The sequence below is a fragment of the Miniopterus natalensis genome, chromosome 20 (assembly GCF_054644295.1).
Source record: "Miniopterus natalensis isolate mMinNat1 chromosome 20, mMinNat1.hap1, whole genome shotgun sequence".
In the NCBI taxonomy this organism is placed as follows: domain Eukaryota; kingdom Metazoa; phylum Chordata; class Mammalia; order Chiroptera; family Miniopteridae; genus Miniopterus; species Miniopterus natalensis.
In genome coordinates this window covers 575,014-597,642 of record NC_142100.1, presented here as the reverse complement: position 1 = coordinate 597,642, position 22,629 = coordinate 575,014, and the positions used below count along the sequence as shown (strand labels likewise).

General features: G+C 48.2%; 1 protein-coding gene across 2 annotated transcripts in view; it reads right to left on the bottom strand.

Moving 5' to 3' along the window:
* The window catches only part of GRIK4 (glutamate ionotropic receptor kainate type subunit 4), a 428,146-nt gene that overhangs the window by 63,980 nt on the left and 341,537 nt on the right, over positions 1 to 22,629 (bottom strand). For both annotated transcript variants that reach the window (XM_087828477.1, XM_016217418.2), the window contains exons 12-13: positions 20,697 to 20,804; positions 15,120 to 15,323 (exon numbers count right to left, since the gene is read on the bottom strand). In XM_087828477.1, coding sequence (XP_087684603.1) covers positions 15,120 to 15,323; positions 20,697 to 20,804 — 312 coding nt within the window. The remainder of the gene's footprint in view (positions 1 to 15,119; positions 15,324 to 20,696; positions 20,805 to 22,629) is intronic.

Below are 22,629 nucleotides of genomic sequence, written 5' to 3'. Positions count from 1 at the left end.
AGATGCCCATCATCACTAATCATCAGAGATGCAAATTAAAACCATAATGAGGCATCACCTCACACCTGTTAGAATGGCTCCATCAATAAATCATTAAACAACAGTGTTGGCAAGGGTGTGGAGAAAAGGGAGCCCTCCTGCAGTGTAGGTGGGATTGTAAATTGTTGCAGCCACTGTGGAAAGCAGTACAAAGTTACTTCAAAAAATTAAAAACAGAACACCATATGACCCAGCAATTTTACTTCTGGGTATTTATTCAAAAATATCTGAAACACTAATTTGAAAAGATATATGTACCTGTTTTCATTGCAGAACTAAATACAATAGCCAAGATATGGAAGCAACCTAAGGGTCCATCAATAGATGGATAAAGAAGTGGTTGATATATACAATGGAATATTATTGAGGCATAAAGAAAATGAAATCTTACCATTTGCGACAACATCGATGGACCTAGAGGGTGTTATGCTAATTGAAGTATGTCAGAGAGAGAGAAGGAGAAATACTACATAATTTTGATTACATGAGGGATCTAAAAATGAACATAAATGAACAAACAATACAGAAACAAACTCATAGATACATAGAAAAAATTGATGGTCACCAAATGGAAGGAGATTGAAGGGATGGGTGAAAAAGACAAAAGGGATTATAGGTGTACAAACTGGTAGTTAAAAAATAGTTATGGGGATGAAAAGTACAGCATCGGGAATACAGTCAATAATATTGAAATAACTAAGTATGGTACTAGACTCATCAGGGTGATTGGTGCATAAAATACATACATGTCTAAGCACTATGTTGTACACCCGAAACTAATATAATATTGTATGTCAACAATAATTGAAAAATAAAAAAGAATTTTCATGTGAATAAAATCAGGAAGCAAACATTAAAGTTCCTATTTTGAAAAGTTATAAAAAGGAAGGTTTATTTCACCTAGCCACTCCCGTTAAACTGGGAAATCCCTAGGCTCTTGCAGCGACGTGCTGCTCTCCTTTCTAGAGGTGTTTTCAAAGAGCCTACGAAATATCCAGGTAGATCTGGTACAGGTTGCAGGAGAAAGAGGAGTCAAGGTGACTCCAAGGTTTTTTATCTAGACGTGAAAGTTGTCACTGACTGATGCAGAAGACACACTTTGGAGAGAGTCGGGAAATAGTGTCAAACACGTGGAGAAGGTGTCTATTAGGTGTCCTCGTGGTGACGAGCAGGCCATCAGCGTACCTCTCTGAGTTAGAGGTGTGTTCATCTGAATGCCCCAGGTGAGCTGATCGCTAAATATTTTGATTACAAAAAGTTGTTAAATACTTTGAATTTTATATTAGGTAATGTCTTTTAAGTGGTATTGCAGTTTTCAGTCTCACCCATTTAGCAGATACTGGACGTGTACAGGTTTATTGGAGCCTGCAGCAGCTTCCCACGGCCTATGCTCTAAAACCAGTCTTTCTTAATCTGAAATTTAAAGCCTCTCCCAATCTGACCCAAATCAACCTTAGACAGACATAAGCCCTACTCCAGTTATACTGGGCTCGCTAGAATCCTTCCTACTTAGGCTTGGCCATCTCTGTTCCACTTAAGTTTCTCCCGTTACAGCATGTATCTCAGCTTTCACCGTCTATCCAAGTCCTGTCCACCCTTCAAGTCCCTCAGGAACCCCGGCTCCTGCCATAATTATTAAAGCTGAGGATGAGCTTAAAAAGGTAAGAAAGGGTTAGCAGCTCATTCATGGGTGAAGTGGTGTGGCACAGGGGTCCAAGCTGGGTCAGGCCAAGCCGATATTGATTACCTCTGACCTCTTGTCACATGCTTCCATTCACTAACCATGGGCTCTCCCAGCTCCACCGTTCACCAGCTGAGCAAATCACCTGAAGCCTGGGCTTCAGTTTCCTCATCTCTTAAATGGAAGGAATATTGTGTGTTTAATAATTGCCAAGAGGGTCAGATCCAATAACCTGTGTAAATGAAGCTCAGGAAGAGCCCTTCTTCCAACTGTAGCCATGGGGGTCTTTTAAAGGCCAAAGCAGATTATACCATTTTTCTCTGTATTGGTTCTTAATCTTTTTTTATGCCTTTCACAGTCTGGTGATGTCTGTTACCCCTTCTTTTAAAATGTTTATAACATTTACTGTATCACACTACTATGTTATATAGAAATACAGTTATAAAAATGTTTATGTTTTGTGATATATGACTTAGGAGCTAGGGTAGGTCTAACAGTAATCCTGCAATGACACCATCGGTGACAAAGTTACAGGTGTGGCTAATACCACTATAGTTCGTGGCCCACATTCATAACTGAAGGAACTACTACATTTCAGATTGAATTTAGAAAAAAACATAGATGTAAATCTTTCCCTTCTAAGTTTGAGAACTCTCTTAATGCTACCTTCAGACTCTTGGGTGTGCTTGGATCCCAGGCAAAGAAAGTAATTCTTTACCACAGCCCATGAGGCTGCCCCACACTACCCACCTCACACTCGCTGCCCCGGCCTTCATTCTGTTTCTCGAGCACGGTGAGTTCATTTGCACCTTGGGATCTTTGCATGGACTCTCCTCCTCCTGCAGTGCTCTGCCCTGGCCTGGGGTGGGTGGCTTCTTCACCCTGCTCAGGTCTGGGGCCCTTCCTCGGGTGCCCATCTGAAGAACCTTTCTCCCTGACACTCTCTGTCTTATCACCCTGGCTTATTCTCTTCACAGCAAAAGTCACAATCTGAAATCATCTTGTTTATTCATTCATTTAGCTGTTTGTTGTCTATCTGGAATACATGCTGCAAGAGGGCATGAACCTCCTGTTTGCTGTACCCACATGTACCTCCAGAACCTAGAACAATGCCTGCTCATGGTGGGCACCAGATAAATATTTGTTGAATGCAGGCATAAGCAAAGGAATGACTAAATGAATCAAAGAAAGTAGGAGCTCAGTGCATGCTATTGTCACTTTGACGCTGAGTTGGGGAGCAGTTTTATAGTAGTGATTCAACTACGAGCACACACTCTAGAGTCGACTTTGCCACTCGCCAGCCGTGTAATTTTAGGAAAGCTACCTGACTTCTCTGTACATCAGTTTCCTCGTATGGAAAATGGAGAAAGAAATAATATACACTTCATAGGAATGCTGTGAAGACTAATGAATTAATAGATGAAAAACACCTATAATAGTATCTGGAACAGGAAGTACTACAGGAGTATACGCTATTATTTTGTTGTTGTTGCAAGTTAAAAAATCAACTTCAATTTTATTTTTAAAAGTTATTGTTAAAAAACATCAATTTAGGTTTTGAAGAGAATGCAAAGAAGTCGCATATGTGTATTATGTATGTTATACAGCATTTACACAGTGAAGCCCTACAGCTTGGGCTCTGCTCCCTCGCATTTCACCACCACTGCCTTCACCATCGTCCTCACCTGATTTTTTGAAGATCGATCAACATTTTAAATATCAAATAAAAAAAGAAAGAAAAATTTAGATAAAATTTCAGAAGAATATGGTCATTTCTAATTCAAATGTCCCTTTTCCCCAATGAAATTGATAAAACCTCCAACCCACAGGACAATTAAGTCATCCGTAGGCCACGTGATAAAAGGCAACTGAATTTCTACTAGTGAGTTCACACATTTCTGCCAGTCTCCCATACCTGCTGGCTGCCCAAGAAGTTGGTTAAGGAATGGGACACAGGGTGGGGCCCTGATTTCAGTAAGGTTAACTGGCTCCTGTGGGTATTAGACTTACATCCCCAATCTTACAAGCAGAGGGACTGCACTGATCAAGCCAACTGCATACTTGTCAGGGCCTGTGGGCCCCAGGCCTGTGCAGGAAGCTGTGTGAAGCGAGCCCAGGGAGGCTCAGGTGAGCAGCTCCTGCTGCTGGAGGAATCTGAGAGCACCACCAACTCACAGTGCTTTCTTTTATTCCCCTTCCCACTTGTCAGCCCTGTTATAAGGAATGCTCTTAGGACTGTTTCTGCTGGGTGAAATAAAGTACCACCAGTTGCTGGGACCATTGCTGACAGACATAGAGAACTTCCACAGTCTTTCCCTTGACTCTTCTCTACTCAAAGCCAATAACTCCCCTCCTCTGCTTCCCCACCCCTTGAGATTTACAGGAAGGGTGAGAAATGATCTGAACAATTATACCCATGGATGGGACAGCATCTTCCTCATTTCTTATTAGTTTATGCACAAGTCAAAATCATTGCAAAGGACAGTAGAGCATTTTCTCAGGGACCCCTGCAGGCTTTTGAGGAGGAGAGTTAGAGATGTTGTCATAAACCTTTGGCCACTCTTCCTGGGTGATGAAGTATATTTGGTCTACTTTAGAGAGGTGTCCCATCTCTCTCGCTCATGTGCTCACCAATAATAACATCCCCAAAGTTCTTTTTCAAAGACTTCATTTGAGCCTCACAACAACTTAAGATCAGCAGTAGCCAACTCAGAGACAGGAGAATGAAGCAAAGTTACATGGTGTTAAATTCAGGAGAATGGTTACCTTTGAGGAAGACGGTGTGTGTAGAGTCAAAGGGGGCATATTGAGGGGACAGAACAAGAGGTCTTCAGGGTGTTAGTAATGATGTATTTCTTGACCTGGATGGTGATTACATGGGTATATCCCCTTTGTAATAATTCATCAAGCTGACACTAATGATTACATATGGATGATTCCATAAAAATGTTTTTTTAAAAAAGTTACATGATTTGCCCAAGTAGAATAGAGAATGGCCACCCTTAAGCCTGACACTAAGCACCTTGTTGACTCCAAGGGTTAAGCCCGGCCGGGCGTGGCTCAGCAGTTGAGCATTGACCTAGGATCCAGGAGAGAGCGGTTCAATTCCCAGTCAGGGCACATGCCCGGGTTGCGGGCTCGATTCGCAGTCGTGGGTGTGAGGAGGCAGCTGATCAATGATGACTCTCTCTCTCTCTTTTCTTCTCTCTGAAATCAACAAAGCCATATATATATATGGCCTAGAAGATACACAAAGGGCAGCAGCATTAACTGTGCCCCTGTCTGGTCATTTCACCCATGCAAGACACGTAAACTCAGGCATGGAGAGTCCTCTGAGTATCTTTGTTTAAACATCTGGTGGCTTCTAATTCAAGAAGGGCTAAACAGAACATCTGGATGTTTTATCTGGATTTGCATCTGGACAAGCAAAGTCCAGATTCCTCTTCTGGTTAAACAGCTGAACAGACTGTGGAACTCCTGGAAGAGTCCACTCTGTCTGCTGTGAACATTGGGCAGTCTCTGGAGGGCTGGTCTCCCTGCTGGGAGCTGCAGTCATCCCCCAGTGCTGGCCAGCCCCACCTAAGATGGGTCTAAAAACCCAGAGGAGGGAGATGAGCCTGTCCCAGGTTCAACAGAGATGTTCTCACAGTGTTTGGTGACAGAGAACTGTCAGAAGGTCCTGGGCTTAAGTCAGTCTCTTGCTAGCTGTGTGGCCTTGGACAAGTTACTTAGCTTCTCTGAACTTGTTTTCTCATGAGTAAAGTATGAACGGTAACAGTTTCATAAGTTGTTCTAGGGATTGAGTTAATGTAAAGGCCTGACTGCTATTGCTATTATGATGTTGCTCCTGATTCTGGTATCCTGCTTCTATCCTCGTTCCATTTCCTTGAAGCCTCTGCGACATGGCCTCTGCTTTGGACTGCACCATCTGCCTGGTGGGTTTTCTGAAGGCCGAGCCCTTCTACCTGATTTGCTCCTTCGGACTCTCCTCCCGTTGGCCAGATTGACATCAGATTACCCATGTTCTGTGCCTACTGATCATGCCTACCCTCTGTTCTGATTTCTTGCCTGTGTCCCATTATCTACCATTCCGTGGGAGCCAGCCAGGCCCAGTTCACCTTTCCTCTGCTACCAAGAAGTGGAAGTTCAGCTCACAGGTCTCCTGGATCGGGGTGAGTGATCCATTTTGCAAGAGCTGACAGTGTCCTTTGGAACAGTCCAAATGGACTAAATGGACCAAATGCTGACATTTAAAAGGATCTAGGCTTTTGTTTTGTTGCCTAAATTGCAAATGTAGACACAGCTGGAGCAGGAGTCTGTTATCAATCAAGGGAGCATATCTGAGGGCTTCAGAAGATAAGAAATAATTCCATAGGTTCTGGAAAGGGTGGAGCAGAACAGGGCTCCCAGATGGCGGTCTCGTAGCGCCAACACGGCCATTGGCATGACTGAACCAGGCCTGGCTCTCATGCCGACAAATGGTGGGATGCCCATTGCTCCTGACAAGCTATGGGAAGGCATGGAAAAGAATTTGTGACTAAGTATATGATGATTCTGGCCAGGCGCTGTGACATAGCCAGGCCAAGCCATGGCGATAGGCACACTGAACACCACAGACCTTTTGGTGCAATTCATTTTTGTGAATGAGAGATAGCCAGAAGACAAACAGAACTGTCACATTTGGGTTCTTTGAAGCAAGGCTATTTCTTCATAGGAAGGCAAGGGATGGGCAGGGTCTACCTGCTGGGGCAGGGCAGGGAGACCACAGCAGCAGGATTTGATGATGGAGGTACTGCTAGGAAAGCAAAGCATGGTATATGTTCAGGAAGTCTCTGCACGGTAATTAAGAAAACACTATGAACCCACCTGAATTTGGAGCCTGATGCTACCACTTCTCAACCACGTGAACTTGGACAACTTAACCTCAGAGCCTCAGTTTGCTGATCTATAAAATGAGGGTAATAATACTTTTCCTTGTAAGGTTCTTTAAAGAGTAAATGAGATAATATTTGCAAAGCAATTATTAGCAGAGTATCTGGCATGTAGTAAGTGCTCAACAATCAGTGCCCATTACTATCTTTAGGGCAATTTACAGCCAAGACAAGCAAAAGGTAGCATAGGGAGCCACAAGGAGTTGAGCACAGTACATGGGAGTTTCAGGTGAGGTTACTCAGAAGTCCAGATAGGTCGTCTGGGTACCTGTTCCATGATGTTCAGGATGCTTTTGCCCCTCCCCACCAACACACATACTCAAGAAAATAAAGCAGCAAGCACAAAGCACAATGGGAGAGGGTTTTATTCCAAAAGCAGCTGGAGAATAAATGTGGTGGGGGCTAAGCAGATACCCAGTGGGGTCAACTAGCTGAAGAGTGGAGAGAGGTACAGCTGTGGCTTGGCAATGAATTAGAAGACTGAAAGTCAATTTTAGCATCAGACAACTAATCCTGGACATTTCCAACTCATGGGGAAAGGAAAGAGAGGTTAAGTTGCTTAAGTTCTTTCTCAAGGCAATATTGGCATGGGAGGTGGGGTGGAACTGAGCACACAGTGGGGTGAGCTGAAGGCCCCACTGTGGGTTGCTGGGGAAGGCAGAGCCCAGGGAGGGAAGGCAGGGGTGTGCAGGAAGCATGTGTACAGTAGAAGGCATGGCTGCAGTAGAAGGCCAGCCCCAGGGGAAACACCGTTTCTCGCAGCCCCAGCCTGCTAAATGTCACTGGCGTGCTTTCCCTCTCACCAGTCAAAAGGAACATCTGAAAGCCTACAGCTAATTCTCAGCATTGGGCTTTTCTGTCCAGACTCTAAGTTCCTTGGAGTCAAGGGCTATAAAGGTAAGTAATTCTTTTACATGAGCCTTCACAGCATCCCACTCATCCATCCATCCATCCATCCATCCATCCATCCATCCATCCATCCCATAATTACTGAGTGCTTTTGTATGCTGGGGACTGTTCCAGGTGCTTCCAGTATAGGGATAAACAAGAGCCATCCAGTTTCTAATCTCAGAGAATCTATATTACAGTAAAGAGAGACAGGCAATAAACAAATAGTCCCATAGTAAGAAAAATGATTATAGATGGTGACAATTTCTTTGAAGACAATGCAACAAAATAATGTGGTAGAGAGTGACTAGGAGAGGTGGAGGGTCCCTTAAGATGGAAGAGAAAAAATGCTTCTCAGAAGAGGTGACACCTGGCTTAGATTAGAGGATGAGATGGGACAGTAGATTGGAGACTTGGGGTGCAGGTGTTAGACAGGAGGAAGAGCAAACGTAATGGCCTCAGGCGGGGACTGAGCACAATGTGTTCAAAAAACCCCAAGAAGGGCAGTGGGGATGCAGAGAGTGAGGGTCAAGTGCAGGGATTTGTGGGCTCTTGTTTAGTTCTTCAGGGATACTGGTGAAATTGTGGCTGATGCAAGGCAGAGCATGAGGGAAATGGTTAAGCTCACTTAACAATTGAGCAAGTGGTATCCCAGGAAGATTCAGCTACTAATTTAAGGTTCAGGAACAGATGCTGTCTTTCAATTCAGGGTATTTTTCTCTAAGCCCAAGAGGACAAATGGACTTGACACCACTACCACCGCCCTGTCACCTAATAGAGGTGCCTCCTTCCCCAGGAGAGAGTCAGAGACTCCTCCCTCTGGAGTCAATTTCTGCTCCTTGTGCCCCTTTCCTGCAGAGGGAAGAAAAGATGGGGTTAGAGCAGCACATAGGCCACCACCCCTGCACAGAACCTTCAGAATGCGCTGGGGCACAGCTGGACACAGGGACTTCGGTTTTGCATTGATCAGCCATGCTTTTGTAGTCTCCAGACATGATGTGGCGAGGAATGAACCCAGAGATGCCTGGGGGAGGGAAGGCTGGGGCCCTGGGTGAGTGTGTCTCAGGAGCAGATGGACATGCATGCACCTGGGCATGGTTTGAAGACAGATGGTGGGAAGCATGAGGATCTGAGCTTGAGGCCCAGAGAGGAAGTGCAAGCGGAGCCTAACATTGAGAGGCAGGTAATAGATAACCGGGAGGGAGGAGAGGACAACACCTGCTGAGAGTTACTACATGCCAGGCACACTTCAGAGATTCACTATAGTTCATCTATTTCTCTCAACAACCTTGGGGCAGGTATCAGAAACATTGGGTGACTTGTCCAAGTTCATACAGCTGCTACCCGGCAGAGCAGGGAGAGAAGGGGTGTGAGGCCAGGGTGAGCACAACTAGTCCTCCCACTTCATCAGCACCGGTACCCTGCTGACTCCCAAACAAAGCTCAGGCCTTCCTTACCCTGACTCCCTGTACTTCTCTCCACCTCAACGTCCTGCCGGAGCTTCAGGTCCAAGCCATGTAACTCCTCATACTTGCCACCTATAGCTACTCTTCTCCATGTACTGTTTCTCAGGTCATGAGTTTACCAGCCACCTGTCGCCAAAACCAAAGCCAGGAGTTAGCTGGACCTGCCCTCTCCCTTCCTGTCCTGTTCTCTCCTTTAATAACTAAGGCCCATCCATGAAAAGCCTGTTGAGTCCATTACTGCCACTTGAATCTTAATGCTGTGACCATCACTCACGTCTTCACTTTAATTATTCCATAGTCCCTGTGCTGGTCTTGCTGCTTCCTGTTTCTCCCCACTCCATCCATCCATTAAATTTCATGGGCACCAGGGTTTCTCAAATTTAAACACGCATCAGAATCACCAGGAAGGCCTGTTAAAATGCACATTGCTGCCCCCCACTCCAGAGTTTCTGATTCAGTGGGTCTGGAAGGGATCCAGGATGGGGAATTCTGACCAGTCCTAGGGCTGTTGCTACTGCTGCTGGTTCGAGGACCACACTTTGAGAACTGCTACTCTTGAGTCTATTTCTATACCAAAGACCTAACCATATCATTCCCCTGCTTAAGAACACCGGCAACTCCCTACTACCTTTAAAATACAGTCCAAACTCCTCACAGTGACCTTCACAACCTGGTCTCTAACTGCCTTTTCAGCATCCCCTCAAGCTCCTGCCTTTCCTTCCTGTGATGTGGCCACATTGCACTCTGCATATTCCAGACTCTGTGTCTTGTCCACACAGTTCTCTCTACCTGTAACTCTTTCCTCCTTGCTGCTTATCGAATTCCTCCATGTCCAACAAGGTCCAGCTGGACTGTTAATTCCTTAGAGGCATCCCAGTGGATTAGAATGACCTTGGACTTGATGTCAGACAGACTGGTTTTGAATTTCAGATCGATCACTTGTTAGTTGTGTGACCGAGTTAGCCTCTCTGTCAGGCTGAAGTTAACCTCAGCTTCTTCATTATAAAAATGTGAATAACAATGTTTATCTCATAAGATGGGAGAAGAAATGATGCATGGTAAATACGTGGCCCTCAGTAGAGCCTCCGTAGGCAAGAGTTGTTAGTATCATTAGCTTTGCTCCAAAGTTATGCCTGCCTCCCTGGAGTTGAACTATTTCTTTTTTCCTCTATATTCCCATAAACTTTTGTAAACAATTTCATTTTGCATATATTACATGCTATGGCTTCATTATTTTTATACACTGGGCCTCATTTAAAGTATAGTTGGAGCCATTATGTGAATTATAAAAATTAATTCTCCCAGGAGACTTAGTGGGCACATGGCTTGGCAAACTAAAGGCATCTCTGTAGGCAGAAAATCCACAGGTGGCCACAGCCTCACAGCGGACCACATGCGTGGCGAGCAGAGTGAAAGCTGGTTCCAGGCCCCATCACCCCTTGTCCAATATGCAGTCTGCACAACAGTACTTGGAGGTTCTGCGTATATAGAATGTGTGGTCAATGAAAGTAAGAGCTATATCTTAACAACTTTAAGCTACAATGATGCTGAATCAATGCATCCAGGGGCAGGTAACATGGGCCAAGGATAGAAAATACATCAGCAGGGTTAGTAGGGCCCTAGCTTCTGATTTGGGATAGGACCCTTCCTCCTGGGGTGAGGGGAGGGCGAGGACTGAGGTTAGCTACATCAAAGATCCAAGCTTGGGGATAACCAGGAGCTGAATTGCTAAAACTGGGCAGTGAACGAGCATGTGCTCTGGGGAAGGAGACAGAGGCTAAGTGCCACACACTGAACTGGAGCTCTTGAAAGCTCCCCTGACTTCAGACTGGAGCTTATGCATGGCTGAGCTGCAGGCAGCGTTCCACCTCTGCCAGGTACAGTGGGCAATCGGGACCAGAACATTCTCAGAAGATACTAAGATGTTACTTTTCATAGCTTCCTTTCCCACCCTTCCCCAAATCAATTCCTTTCTGCCCGTCTCTTCTGTTTAAAGCAAGACAGTCCCTTAGAAGGTTTTCAGATGTCTAAGTTAATACATTTCCATTTTCTCTGCTTCCTCCCCTTAGTAAGCTGGCACTAGGTGGGAAAGGTAGAAATAATTCCCAAGAAGTGAGCCTTCTGACAAATTTCCCAGCTGCTTCTAGATGCTCATGGGGTTGGAGAAGAATCTGATCTGAGGCTGCTGAGGTTGCTCTGAACATAATTGAACCCTACCCCCTGCCCCACATCCCAGATTCCCACATTAACCCTTTTGGTGGAAAAGATCATAAAGGGATCTTGGGATGGCAGACAAAGCCTTGAGATCTTTTCTTGAGCCTGAGGCTGACAGCTGGGCCTCACCCCCCGGAGGAATCAGGTTTGAGATGGCTTTATGAGGGAGGAAGGCTCCACGGGTTCTCTCACTGCCCTGGTGGCTGGGGAATGTCATCATGGTGTGCCACCCTCTTGTTGGGCCTGGCTCACTGTGCCTGCTCTTCCTAACCCTTCATATGCCTCACATCATCACTGCTCCATGTTCCTCCAGCCAGGCAGTGTCCTCAGGCTGCTGAGGTGTGAGGATGTGCAGATCTCTTGGCAGCCAGGCACACACTGGCTCCTACCCCTGCAGGGAGGTGGGTCCCAGATCACCCCCCCACACACACACACACACTCGACCGGCACACCTGATGTCGCTAGGACTGACAGTGTGCTCACCGTTGCCTTGAGATCTGACTTCTTTGAAGGTGGCCAGGTGTCCTGTGGAATGAACTTCATTTCAGCACTGAGAGATGGAACTCAGTAGATCCATCTTTCTCCCCCTACTCTGGGCTGTTCAGTGAGGCAGCAGTTTCACAGGCCCCTCTGCAGACCGACAACCGGCTGTGCCTAGAGCAAAGCTGTGCTGCACACTCCCTGAGGGGGCCCTTCTGCCTCACCCGCCTCCTCCCAGCGCCCTCACTGGAATGGCACTCTTTGAATTAGCATATACACTTTTTCCTTGGGCTCTGTTCTTTAGGGAGCCCAGCCTAAGAAAATTCTCCTACTTCTTGCATGTCACTCTGTATGTAAGCATATGATATTTCAAATCTTTACAGAAATTCTTTGCAGGTGAAAACTGAAGCCTTGGGGAAGTGACAGAAAGGGAAAAATAAATTTCCCTAAAACACAGACGTGTAAGTGAATGAACTGAAATGTTAGCGTAGGTCCATCTAACAGCAAGATTTCTGCTCTCTCATACCATGAGCCTGAAGTCAGACAGGCTGCGGCTTAAGCGCGGCTCTGCACTTACTGGCTGTGTGTGGTCTCTGACAGTTTACTAACCTCCCTGAACCTCTGTTTCCTTATCTGTGTACATGGCAGATTTAGGGACAGTGAGCGACTCTGAGGTCTCTTCCAGGTGGGACATTCAGTAACCCCAAGGCTCTGCCACTTTCGTCTCTGAGATGTTCACATGCAGCTGGGAAAGGAGTCACACAGGAGGAGCAGGACTTAGGACTCCTGCCATCCTAGGAGAACATCTTGGTGACCATATCAAAGCATCGAACCTGGGGAAGGTGGGGTCCCAGGGTCACCCACTCTTGCCCAGGGGCATTCAGGCAGCCTTCTGGCTGGAATGCTCTTTTTAGTCTTCAGAAGTCGGCTCAAACATCATTTCCCAAAGAAAGCCTTCCCTCCCCTACCCACTGTCCTCTCAAGACAGGACCCCTCCCTCCTGCTGCTCCTGCAGTTCCTCCTACTGTGCCTCTCCTGCACTTATCAGACTAAAATTACACATTAACATGACCATTGGTTAGCATCTCCTCTCTGGTGAGACTCACAGGGCACTGCCCTTAGCATCCTTGTTTGTTTTCTCCCCTATTTGTCTCCAAGGTTTAGAATCACGGTAGGTGTTCATTAAATATTTATTAAATCGACATATTTCATTAACTATGTTGCCAGGTTTTGATGAGAACAAAGCAGCAGAATTTTGGCTTGAAAGTTGGTCTGGGTGGGTGGTAGATTCTTTACGGATCACCCACGTCATTCAGTGTGTGGCTGCTTTCCCCGCTTCCCAGATCCCTCTCCTCCCCGTGCCCGTCCATGTCACAGATCCAGGGGCTGTGTGCCGACATCCTGGAACTCACCCTACCAGTCTCCAGACAGTGGGAGGGCTGAAGAAAGGGCTCCAGGAGACTGGGCACATCAGTGAGTGGGCAGGAAAGGCTGGGTCCAGCAGCAAGGCCCCTCCCTCTGCTGCTGAAGCAGGGCGCTGTCAGGAGGGCAGGCCTGAGTCTACACGCAGCGAAGGCTCCCTGCAGAAGTCTGCCTCCTCTTGCCCTCTCCCTCACCTCTGCCCCTGCCCCTGTGATGCTGTGGACTCCTCCCTAGGCCTTCTGTTGCCTTCTGTTGAAGAGTCAGCCCTCCCTTTGCAAGCCTCTCCCAAGGAACAAGGCCCCCTTCTGAACCAGCTCACTGGACCCCAGTGCAGGGGACAGTTCACAGTTCTCTCAACAAGCCTGGCTGGGTCATTACTGCCAGACGAGCCCCTCAGCACCCTCCCCAGCGCTCCATCCCCACCCCACTCTCCAGTCGGCACTGAACCTCCACAGTGCTTTGCCAAGGATAACCCATTTAACACCCCAACTAATATTTAAACCTTGAAGACCAGGATTTAAAAAATGTATCTCATATTCCAAGTTTGGTACAGGTAAAGGCTTAAAATCATATTAATTCAATAGATAAAGGAAAGGAAGTAAAGAAAGAAGAAAAGAAAAATGAAAGCAGGGCAGACGGGAAGGAAGGGGGGCCGATGTCTTGGTGACATCAGTGCAGCTGAGGGGCTGCACGGAGGGAACGTGGGCTCTGGATGACACAGGCCTGGGCTCAGATCCCAGCCCAGACTCATGCTAACTGTGCGGGCTCAGACAAGCCATTCAAGCTCTGAACTCCAACGGCTCATTTTTAAAGTGGGCATAACAAGTAGCTAAAAGGTATGTTTAAAGAGGGTTGGAGACAATGTATGTAAAGCACGCTGCGTGGTGACATTAGCTGGGAAACTGCAGGAGAGCTGCAGGGGGTCCTCTCGCTCTTGGGAGGCACAGAGAGGGAAAGGGGTTGGTCCAAGACGCCCGAAGAATCCTGGTCTGTGCTCTCTGCACCTATTCTGACCATAAAACTCAGTTATGAAAACATGGGTCGTGAGTTAATAATGACTTAATTAATTTTTACAGATGTTAACAGTGTGTACCAAGAAAACTAGAGATTTCCCTGTGGAAGAACTTTTTAAAAACTTTATTTTGTATTGATTTTAGTGAGATGTAGGAAGAGAGAGAAACATCGACATGATAGAGAAACATCGAAGGGCTGCCTCCCACGTGGCCAGACCGGGGATTGAACTGGCAACCTGGGTGTGTGCCCTGGTGGGGAACTGAACCTGCCACCTTTTGGTGTAGGGGATGACACTCCACCCAACTGAGCCACCCAGCCAGGTGCCTGAAGTCCATGTACCCTTGTTCTAACCTAACAGATGGCCGATGCTCTGTGACGCTCACCTGAATTTTAATCCACATTCACTCTGAAAACCTACAGCCTGTCCAAGTGCACCTCGGCCCTAGGTCTGTAAAAGCACATTGGGGATAGCAAAAAAAAGGATACAAGAAGTAACAGTAACTGCACCTGTGGCCAACCATGACAGTTGATCCTTCCCCTGTGGCTTAACCATGTCTCCCTGACAGCACCTCTCTGTGAAAGTCAGTGGGTGAAGGTGTGTTTCACTTTCTTGGGGCCTGTCCAAGCCTGCCAGGGGGTGCTAAAGAGCAATAAAATAACCAGAACAAAAAAAAGAGCACCTGGATTATCCAGAAATGGGACCCCAACTCTCTAATTCATGTGAATTGGTCAAAGCCTCCCTTACCTGTTACAGGTGCTGGCCTAGGAGAGTATCATGGTGTAAAATACTTACCAATGATCATCACCAGTGCCAACTCAGTGCTGGCTCGGTAAAGACGTGTGCAATGAACAGACAAGTCCATGAGGAATGAATGAATAACTAACTGGATGGATGGAGGGCTTGTAAGCATACAGCACAACCTTATGTCCTTCCTTCTCCCTCCCAGCCCACCCCCAAGTCCAAATCACCTGTTTGTTCCTTACCCTAGCGATCAGCTCCCCAACCATTCCTGTCCAGGTGCCATTGGCTTCAGGAACACCATACACACCATCCCCAACCAGGTGGATCTTGTAGTTGAACCGGAGGATCTCCGCCAGCTCCTTGAGCATGTCCACGCAGAAGCCCTCGTAGCGGTCATTGCCTTCCATCTCCTGATGGTTCCCCTTCAGCATCAAATATGGGTTTTCCTGCAGCAGAACTGGGCAGCTGTCATTCTCATCTTAGCCCTGGGGTCTCAGCCACATGTGATGGGGACCCAGAGCACAGGGGGTTAGAGAGACAATGGGGTACCAGAAAGGAAGTGGCTTAGATAATGGGCAACTTTGGAGGTGGTGATCAGCTCCCCTCCTCCGACCTCAAGGCACAGAGTGTCAAGCTGAAGGCTCTCTGCCTAGTTTAGAGTCATCACCTGAGCCCACCCCATTCCATCCACTTTGTTTGTCTACTCCACACAGACCCATTACTGAGCTTTATGAGATACAAGGATGCTGAGGATATAGCAGGCTAAGTAAGAACCTGTACTGAACAACTGCAGCCCAAAATAGAGCTCATCCCTCCAGGAGTGTTGGGAAGAGGGTTGGGTCTCTCTGGTGCAATGTCCTGGGAAGTTTCCGTGGAGCAGGCGGGATCTGAGCTGAGCTCTGGAAGATGACAGAACACTGACAGGTGGAAATGGCGTGAATGGAGGGCCCCATGGGCAGGGAAAAGGCATGATCGGGGGCATAATCCCAACTGAGGTCAAGCATGAGCTCTTCAGGGGACAATGGGTCCTCATGTAGTGGAGTATGGGTTGTGTGGAGGCTGGGGGAGGGGAGTAAGTAGAAAGACGAATTAGGGTATGAGCCTTGGGTGGCAGGACGAGGTGTCTGCACATCACACGTGTTTCAGGGAAGCATGAACAGTTTTAAAGATGTAAGGATGTGAGTAAAGAATATTAAGTAGCAAGGGACAGACGTTGGGCTTGAGGACAGGCCCTCCCTGGCGTGAGACACTGAGTCCTGAGCCGTAGTTTGATTCGGGTTGGACTAGAGAGCTGGAAGGACAGAGCGGGACAGGCTTGATGACAGCTTGGGTGTGGGGCACGGAGCGGGGCAGATGGCTGAGGACATGGTCTCGCTGCCATGGACGGCGTGGAAGGGGAGAGGATTTGGAACATGTTGAACCTGAGGTGCCGGTAAGTCATCCAGGAGGAAATGTCTGATTGAATCTTTAAAGTGTGGACTGAGGGCAAGACGGAGGGCAGCGGTGGGGGACTTCTGTAGAGAGGCAATGGCCGAGGGTCCCGAGTACGTGAGGCCACTGAGCCACTGAGAGGAAGAACTGAGGAAGGACAGAGAGGGGTAGGAAGAGGCCCTTGGGGAGACCCTGACCTTCGGAAAACGAGGAGCAACCACAGAAGAAGAAAAGCTGAAGGTCAGAACAACAAGGCCCTGGCAGTCAGAAGGAAACGTTTCAAGAAGGCAGACATTCCCCCACAGGCGTGAGGCAGGCTCTGAAAGGGCACCTGGGTGAGCTGTCCCTGGCAGCCTTTCAAGGAAGATTCAGTGGGGTGGCAGCACTCGCAAGGGCTGGGGGATACCATGCGCACCAGTGAGCGTGGAGCAGGCAGGTGGCCATCTCTCCACCAACAGCTACAAGTCACGTCTCTCTGAGCTTTAGTGCGTCATCTGCAAATGACTGGGTTGGAGGGTGCCCAAGGGTCCACCAAACCCATGCTTTATAGTTCACTAAAGTAGTGGGTAGCTGAAGGGGCAGTAGGATGGAGGTAAGGTGGTGGTGATAGCATCTTGGGATGGGAGGGACCAGGGTATATTTGTAGGTAGAAAGGGAGGAATCCTTCAAAAAGGAGAGATTAGAGAAGAAGAGAAAGATGTGCTAGTTGGTGCTGCAGGGCACAGGGCCTGATGGGAGGAGAAGGGGTCAAGGTGAGTGTGAGGTTGGGGAGTGGACCTGGAGGTAAGCTGGGGAGCATGGATGTGGATATGGAGGGGGAGCAAGGAGGCCAAAGGAGAGGGAACCCATGCCAGCCCTCCGAGTTGTGTGGGAGACAGGTAGGATTGAAGGCTTGGTGTGTGAAAAGGTTTGGTAAGGACTGCTTAGGGGGTGAGCGAGGGATGAGCACAGGGACTGCTGAGGCTCAGGGGAGTCAGGAGGCTGAATGCAGACTGGCTGCTGAGAGCACTGATTGCAAAGGGCAGCTGGATCTGAGGACGAGCGTGAGGTGAGACGGCTGAGCACTCTGGCGGAGGCAGTTTAGAAGCTGAGAGGGAAGTGCTGAAGGGCTGGTTTGTTGAGCTCGTATTGAAAGGAACACCTGGGATGGGCAAGATGGAGAACCAGACAGACCAGAGGTCGCGAGGGGAAGACGGGGGACCAGTTTTGTGAGCATCTGAAGTGGGAGAGGAGAAGGCAGGAAGTTGTGTGTCAGGGAGAGGAAGCTCCAAGTTAAAGGTTATGCTTCATGATCAAGCCCACTGTCACGTCAATGATGTGGGGCAAGCCTCCCTGCCTTTCACACACGCTGTCCTCAGCTTGAGGGCTCCTCTCTGCCCCAACTGCTTTCCCTCCCCTCTTCTGTATAAACAACTCATCTCTGTCCCTGGTATCCCATCTCCTCCTGTGGTGCCAATTCACTTCTAAGGACTCCTGTACTTCCAGCCAGGGCCCCTCACAGCCCTCCTCCAGTCTTCCTTTTTGTGCCTGCTCCCAGGTGGAGCGTAAGTGGACCTGGGGCTGACTCTTTCCCTCCTTTGGTGCCCAACCTGGCTCCAGAAAGAAGCGCTCATGGATTGTGCCAGTGAAGGGCACTGAGCTGGCACCGTGCACAGGTCTCAGCTGGTAGTTTTTATCCCTGGGATAGCAGTATGCAGGCTATCTTTTGTTACCCCAAGGAGCACCACAAATTAGCCTCCCTAATTACCCTCTACTCGCAAGCTAATTTAAAATTCACACAAAGTCAGATAGACATTTCTGGTCTAGGCACATGACCCCATGGTCTCAGTGTCACTGTGGGTCTGTGTCAAGGCTCTGAGCACTGTCTGATTCTAGACCCTGAGAGGTAGGATGTCCCCTCTTCTTCCCAACACTTGTTGGCTTTTAGGGGACCTTTCTTATCCTGTAGGAAAGAACTCCATTCAAATTCCAACCATTGAGCTCCTACTTGTACCAGGCACCCCTATCTTTGAGGAGGTCTCATTCCAGCAGAGGGAGAGCTATAAACAGCCTCTAGTAGAGCTGCCACAGGGATGTTCCTGCACATCCTGGACAGGAAGAGGGCCGAGTCAGATTCTGGAAGCTGCATAAGCACAACTGTGAAGGACACACAGGCACTTCCAGATGGAAATAGGAATTAGGGGGAAGGGTATTCATGGCAGCAGGAACAGCATGTGCAGGGCAGGCAATGGCAGGATACAGTGAGGAAATGTTGGACAGTACTGCTAGACCCCAAGTTGCTGGAGGGGAAGCAGGGCCAGCGGGCCCAGCCTGATTATGAAGTGTTTATATCTCAAGCTCAGGGTGGTGGGTCCTGGGCAGCACTGAGGGATTTTAAGTAAGAAAATTAAGGGACAATTCTGATTTCAGAATGGCCATGCTGACAAGAAGCCAGGGTCTGAGCAAGCGTGAAGGGAGCCGATGAGGGAATGCAGCAGCTCAGGGGAGAGAGTTTGACAGGTTTAAGTTCAAGCATGGACTTTGAAAAGAGCTAGTAGGAGACAGAGTTGAGAAGTGCTTCAGAGGGAGAGAAGACAGTGGGAGGGAGGTCCCGGCGATCACACTGTGTGCTGCCCTCCCCGCTGGGCCACGCTGCAGCTCACTATTGCCCCAGCTCAGCCAGGCTCTCCAGATCGCAGTCAGAGTGGGGACACCTCCGCCCTTTAATATCTTTTTCACCTTGGCTCAGATCAGCTAGAGTGGGAGCTGAGATGGGAAGTAACTGGGACCTGGAACTGCTCTCTCTGCCCTTTGCTTCTACTGCTCCCTCTGCCCAGAATATTTCTTTCCAGACGGCACTTGGCTGTCAACGTCACCTTTGTGAGGTCTCTGCTCAGATCTTCCCTTCTCAGTGAGGCTCTGACCACCTGGGGGTTTATACTGCTTGTGCTCTCAGTCCCGCAACTCCCCTTCCCCAGTTCTATCTATTCCTGAGCACCCAGAACAGTGCCCAGCACACAGTAGTGCCCAAGAAATGTTCATTCAGCGAATGAACAAAAATATTCAGTGAGTGCTGTCTTCTACCAAGTGAAGGGAAAGCTCAACAGCCTGGCATTCAAGTCCCTAGGCAGTGCGGACCCAGCCCACCCTCTGGCCTCATAGCTCACCTCTCACTAACAGTGCTCAGTTCCTGGGAAAACATGCACTTTTCAGCATTTCCGGCCCAACACCTGACAGTACTCTCTTTGATTCAGTTCTCTGTCTCTCCCTGTCTCCTGGAACTCAACTTCCATGTCCCTTCTTCTTTAAGGCTTTGCTGACCTCCCAATGCAGGGGACCCTCTCTCCTTCAATCCTTAGGTTCTAAGTGTGCACCTCCTTCCTGGCTTCTGTCCCACTCTGCTATAGGACATCAACAAGTCTAGTCCAGGGCCTGGCCCCAGCAGTTCATGAAGGTGGTGATGGAGGTCCCCGAGGTCTTTTTGTGATCTCAAAAAGCCTAAGAGAAACAGATGCATTTGCAGACCTTGTGCATTTAGCAGTGATAAGGCTGAGCAGGCTAACACCATGCCAAGCCTCTGCTCTGGGCTAGAATTCTATCAGTGTTGTGGTTGGTTATCTGCTGCTGCTAAGATGTGTCATTCAGGGAAATATGCTTTTGTTTAGTTAAAGGGGTGGGGTGGGAAGAGGAACAAAGTAATTATTGCTTAATACATGCAGTTGGTTGAACTGACAAGTCTTTTAAAATGTGAAGTCTTCAGGGGGAAGAAGACCTTGGCCATGAATGAATACGACTGATGCCACCTACTAAATTATAACCTTTGAAGATGGAGACTGAGTCTTACTCATCTCCATGTCCTCAGGAATGAACCCAGTGCCTGGCACGTGGGGAGAAGGGCTTGGTGATTCTGGAAGAAAACTGAATAAAATAGAAAAGCAGATGGTCCCTGGCACTATAGATTGAGAATTTTCTCTTTGCCAGCTGAAAATGAAGAAATAAGCCATGAACATCCACTGAAATTCAGGTGTCCACTGCAGGGGCATTTGTACACTGCAGGAACCAAGTGAGGTGAGCTGTTATGACAGAGGAGGAGGCGACCTGGTGGACCTCTCCCACCTGTTTCATAAGTCCCCTTCCTTTGGCCATGCACAGCTCCCCGACTGCCTGGAAGAGGCATCCACAGACTGTGGGTCTCCATCCAGTCTTGCTTCCCCAGCTCCTCTGGAACTCATTAGATGTCATTTCCCTGTGAAACAGCTACTTGAGTTTAATTACACTGCCATAGTTGGTCTTGGTACTGTGATTAGAGTTCCCATCCTCTGTTCACTGGGAAGCCTGTGACTAGCCTGGAGCTGGAGGAGGCACCCTGGGGGGCTGCAGCTGGGAGGTCTGGGGGACACCTTGCTTACCAGGATGGTGGTGACGACCAGGGTGGTGTTGAAGAGACTGTTGGATATGTTGGAGGTGTAGAGGCGGCTGTCCATGCTGAGGCCATCCGCCACATGCCACTGGCCAATCTGAGGAGACCAAGGAGAAAGGACTGGGAAGAAATGGGGGAAGGAGGAGGCTGGGGAGCTGGGTTGCTGAGGTTCTGCAGGTCTTCAGGGTTGGAAGGCCCTGCGAGGCCAGTTCCCACGGCTGCATGTAGGCCATAGAAGCAGGGAGAGATACGGCCTACAGAGCAAAGGGGCTAAACCAGGGCAGGGGTACTGTTACCTGTTAAAAGGGATTGCAGGGGTCAGAGAAGGGTGAGGAAACCTGTGAGAGGAAGGTAGAAGGGGCAAAGACTTAGGAGAGGTGGAAGAAGAAAATGGAAAATAAATCGGGAATGGATGGAGTTCAGGGAAGTTCACAGAAAAGGGGTGGAACTTGTGGATTCCCTTTATCTCGAGGCAGGAATGGGCCCAGAGCTCTTTTGCTTTGTCCTGCCTTCAGTCATTCTGCTCATCTAAATAAGAATTAGAATGGTGTACTGTAGAGAACTGGTGTACACCAGGCCTTTAATTAGTGTTTGCTGAATGGGTCAATGAATGAATGAAGCAGGAGAGGGAAGCCCCAGGTTCTAGCCTGTTTGACTCACTTGCTGGCTGTGAGAACTTAGGCAAGTCACTTAAATCTTTCTGAGTCTCGGTTTCTCTGTCTACAAATGGAGATGGGAATGTTTGCTTTGTCTTCTCAGAGACCGCTGAGATCATGGATGCATCACTTTGACGTAAGTTATTCAGCCAGACCCAGGATCGTGGATCTCAACTATGCAACCTCAGGAGAGTAACTGGCCCTCTCTGAGCATGCTTCCTCACCTGTAAAATGGGACTAATGAGAGCAACTTCTTGAGTGGTACTGAGAATGCATTTAACCCAACATCAATAAATGCAATTTTCTTTTCTCTTCCACATTGTTTTAACTTCTAGGGAAAAAAACCCACAACTTAGTTCTCCACTCTAGAAAGTCACTGAGACTAAACTCAACAACTTTGGGTTTTTAGAAGGTTTGTTTTCCCAGTGGAACCCTTTTTATAAGTGTGTGTGTGTATGTGTGTGTGTGTGTGTGTGTGTGTGCACATGTGTTACTAACACATTCCTACTAGCTGGAGCCCCTGACAAATCATTTCTGTGGCTGAGTGTTTGAGGTGGGCAGCCAGGAGAGACAGTTGACAGCTGGCTAGAACCCAGCAAAATGCACACATCTGCCTTGCCAGGCATTTCTAGGCACTAGAAGAACTTTTCCTGAAAAACCCCTTACAATTTCCATGGGTGGCATGTGGCTCTAGTTGCCAGAGCTGGGCTCTGAGTCCCTCTTGTAAAAACTTCAACATCAGGAGAGACATGTCTTACCCTTGGTCCCCACCTCCACCCCAAGGAGTCAGTGGTTAGTGAGCAGGAATCATCTCCCTGACACCACAGTCTGGAGACTGGGGCGGGGGCAGGGGAGCAATAAGCTAGGACCTCCCTGGACCATCAGCTGGGACCTCTTGCAGGCCTCCATTTCAGGCAGGAGCCTGATCGTCTTTATAGGTGATACTTTTATCTGCCAATGGAGAGATGGCCAAAAACTCCTTTCCAGGCCTCTGCGAGGATGTCACCTGGAAAAAGGGCTGATGGTCCTCTACACACGCACACTCACTTTTACTTCACAAGCAGTGTCTTATGCATATCTGCACAGGGGGCCCCATTATAGATAAAGAAACTGACACAAAACTAAAAGAGCCCACCCAGCTTTCCTGAGGTCACCTCAAGGGGCTTGGGCATTAACCCGTGTTCTGGACCCCAGACAGCTCTTCCCAAGGAAGGCTTCATCGCCACCCTGACCCGCTCCTCTAATTTTCTACTGCATCTTTTTGTT